The 2810-nt window shown below is 38.9% G+C and overlaps 1 protein-coding gene across 1 annotated transcript; it reads right to left on the bottom strand.

The window, feature by feature from the left end:
• Positions 1-376: 376 nt before the first annotated feature.
• LOC309488839 (uncharacterized protein) lies at positions 377-1946 on the bottom strand (the record flags this gene model as incomplete). The annotated part of the gene is made up of 3 exons (XM_082157255.1): positions 1861-1946; positions 1712-1767; positions 377-1635 (listed from the first exon to the last, which is right to left on the bottom strand). Exons 1-3 carry the CDS (start codon positions 1917-1919, stop codon positions 377-379), a joined length of 1374 nt encoding a protein of 457 aa, XP_082013381.1. The 5' UTR covers positions 1920-1946.
• Positions 1947-2810: the final 864 nt, after the last annotated feature.

Raw genomic sequence — 2810 nt, 5'->3', positions numbered from 1 at the left:
ATACAATCGCCAATATTTTAACATGAATATCAGTCATAGTGTAATGAATAATTAGCAAAGATCATGACACTGGGGATAATTTTTATTTAATGTTTTAAAGGAGACTAGAAGCTCAAACTGCACACGAAGCCTCAACTATAACCATTTTAAATAGGCCCCAGATATTAGTTAAACAGTGAATGCCTACCAAAATTTAAAAATTAAAAGTCATTAAAACACTGAATCTTAACCAATTTGGTAAAGAAAAAAAAACCTGGATGGCACTCCTTTACCAAGTTAAACTCAACTAGCACAAGTTATCCTTTAAATGTTCAATAAAACAAGAACAACATTTCAAACATTTATTCAATTTTATTCTGGAAGACATCACTTTGCATTATGAGGCAGTTTTTCTAGAGTCCCTTAGCCCAGATATTTTCTTACTGCTTGGGGAGGTGGAAGGAGCTTGAGATGAAAGTCTGGAGGTTCTTTCAACTACACCAAGGAAACCCTGGGTTAGCCGAGAGTCCGAGCTATACAGGCCATTTGTCCTCTGATTACTGATAGACTGCCTAGAAATAGATAGGGGAGGGTAACCAAGCTTAGCATATGCATGGGACTCAGGGGTGTACTTGCTAGAGGGGCTTTGAGGAAGGAGCGAAAGGCCACCATAACTTGTGCTACCATCCTGTGCAGAAACAAACTGTCCAGAATCTCTGGATGAGCCTCCTGCTGAAGACAGGGAAGAGAACCTACTCTGCACTGGAGAGCTTTGAATCAGAGAGATACCCTGTGATGTAACTACACCTGAGGTCTGAATACCTTGTGAAGGCTGCCATCTTTGGGACTTCTGGCTTTGGGACGCTTGGTTGGACTGGCTGGCAACATCTTGGGGCGAGGACAATGATACACAATGACAATTATAGGATGGAGATGCAGAGGCAAACTTACTTGTGGTAGCTTGTGGCTGCACTGATCCACCATAAGTGGTGCTTCCCTGAAGGCTGAATGGAGTAGAGGACCCTGACTGGGAGGGCAAGCCATAGCTAGAGGTAAACTGCTTCTGTAAACTCTGGACTGTAGCAGACACACTGGCAACATCTTGGGGCGAGGACAATGATACACAATGACAATTATAGGAGGATGGAGATGCAGGGGCAAACTGACTTGTGGTAGCTTGGGGCTGGAGTGACCCACCGTAAGCGATGCTTCCCTGAAGGCTGATTGGAGTAGAGGACCCTGAAAGGGAGCCATAGCTAGAGGTAAACTGCTTCTGTGAACTCTGGACTGTAGCAGACTGACCGGCAGCACCTTGTGTTGAGGATAGTGATACACTTGGATACGAGGATGAAGACCCAGAGGCAAACTGATTTGTGGTACCTTGAGGCTTGAGTGATCCACCATAAATGCTGCTTCCCTGCAAGCTGAAGGGAGAAGAGGACCTTTCATTGGTGCCAGTCCTGCCTGTGAATGTAGAGGTAAACTGCTTCAGTGAACCTCTCTTCAGGAATCTGTTAGGGAATAAACTTGAGCCCACTTCTTCAGGCAAAGTCCCAGTCACAGGGACCTCTGACACAGAAGACTGGACTGCATGAGGTGAGAAAGTATTGTCAGAAGGCTGACCCCACTGCTGGTAGGCATTTGAATAAGCTCCACCTGTGAATGACAAAATAGAAGACTGTTTAAAATAAATGTAATATAATATAAAAACAAAAAAATAAATAAAGATTACCTTTAAACCCATAAGCATTCTTCAAAGAAATCAGGAAGATTACAAACAAGGGTAACCTACAAGTGTATGTATAAAAGTTAAATACATGACATAAAAAGTAAACTCAATATTTTCAGAATCATTCACAAACACAGATTGAATAAACTCACTTTTTCCACCCTTGATCCATGGCAAACAAAAAACCCAGAGTACTCCAAAACCCCAACATTTACTTTCTCAAACCACTACACAGAGATTACAAATACAAACATACATTTAGCTGGAGATAAGTGTATTTTATAGGCACTCATTAATCCAATTAGAGCAAATAACTAATTACATGAAACATCATTCACCTGGGAAACTAACTGGCTGTGGAAAGATAATTGGTAGCAATTTACAATAAGGTTTCAATAGTTAACATTAGTTAATTACTTGAGTTAACAAGAACTAAGAATGAACAATACTTCTACAGTATTTATTTTCAACATTTACTAATACATTGTTAAAATCAAATGTTGTATTTGTAAACATTATTAATGTAGTGTGATCTAAAATGAACAAACAATGAACAGTTGTATTTTTATTAACTAACACTAACAAAGATTTATAAATGCTGTAACAAATGTATTGCTTGTTAGTTCATGTTAGTAAATAATACATTTGTAAGGGCAACCCATTGGCCCAACGACGGAAATCCAATGGCCTGGGCGAAGGAATAATGCGTGTATGTCTTTTCAACGCTCCAGTGAAGTTCACTTAATTTATTGGAATTTAGTTTCAATATTACTTTAGCTCTACGCTTAATCTGACTCCAATTTCAAATGATAATCAAATTTAGATTGTGTTTCTGATTAGAAAATAATCATAAATATTGATTATGAATTAATTTAGACCTTTGATTATTCTGAGTATCCCATACTTTCAAATATTCCTTCATTAAGGACCCGGTGTCGTTTTGATACGTTACGTCGCGAATGTGCGCTCACAATCACAAACTAGCCAGCCCTGAAATAGTCAGAGGATGCAGTACAATGTAATTTTTTTAACAGTTGCGGAAACACCAGACTACACTTTTAATCTACTAGTAATAATGATTTCTGAAAATGCAGAATAAATC

This window comes from Leuciscus leuciscus (assembly GCF_965113295.1).
Source record: "Leuciscus leuciscus genome assembly, chromosome: 24".
NCBI lineage: Eukaryota > Metazoa > Chordata > Actinopteri > Cypriniformes > Leuciscidae > Leuciscus > Leuciscus leuciscus.
Note: the sequence above shows the minus strand (reverse complement) of the source record. Positions and strands in the feature narration are given on the sequence as shown.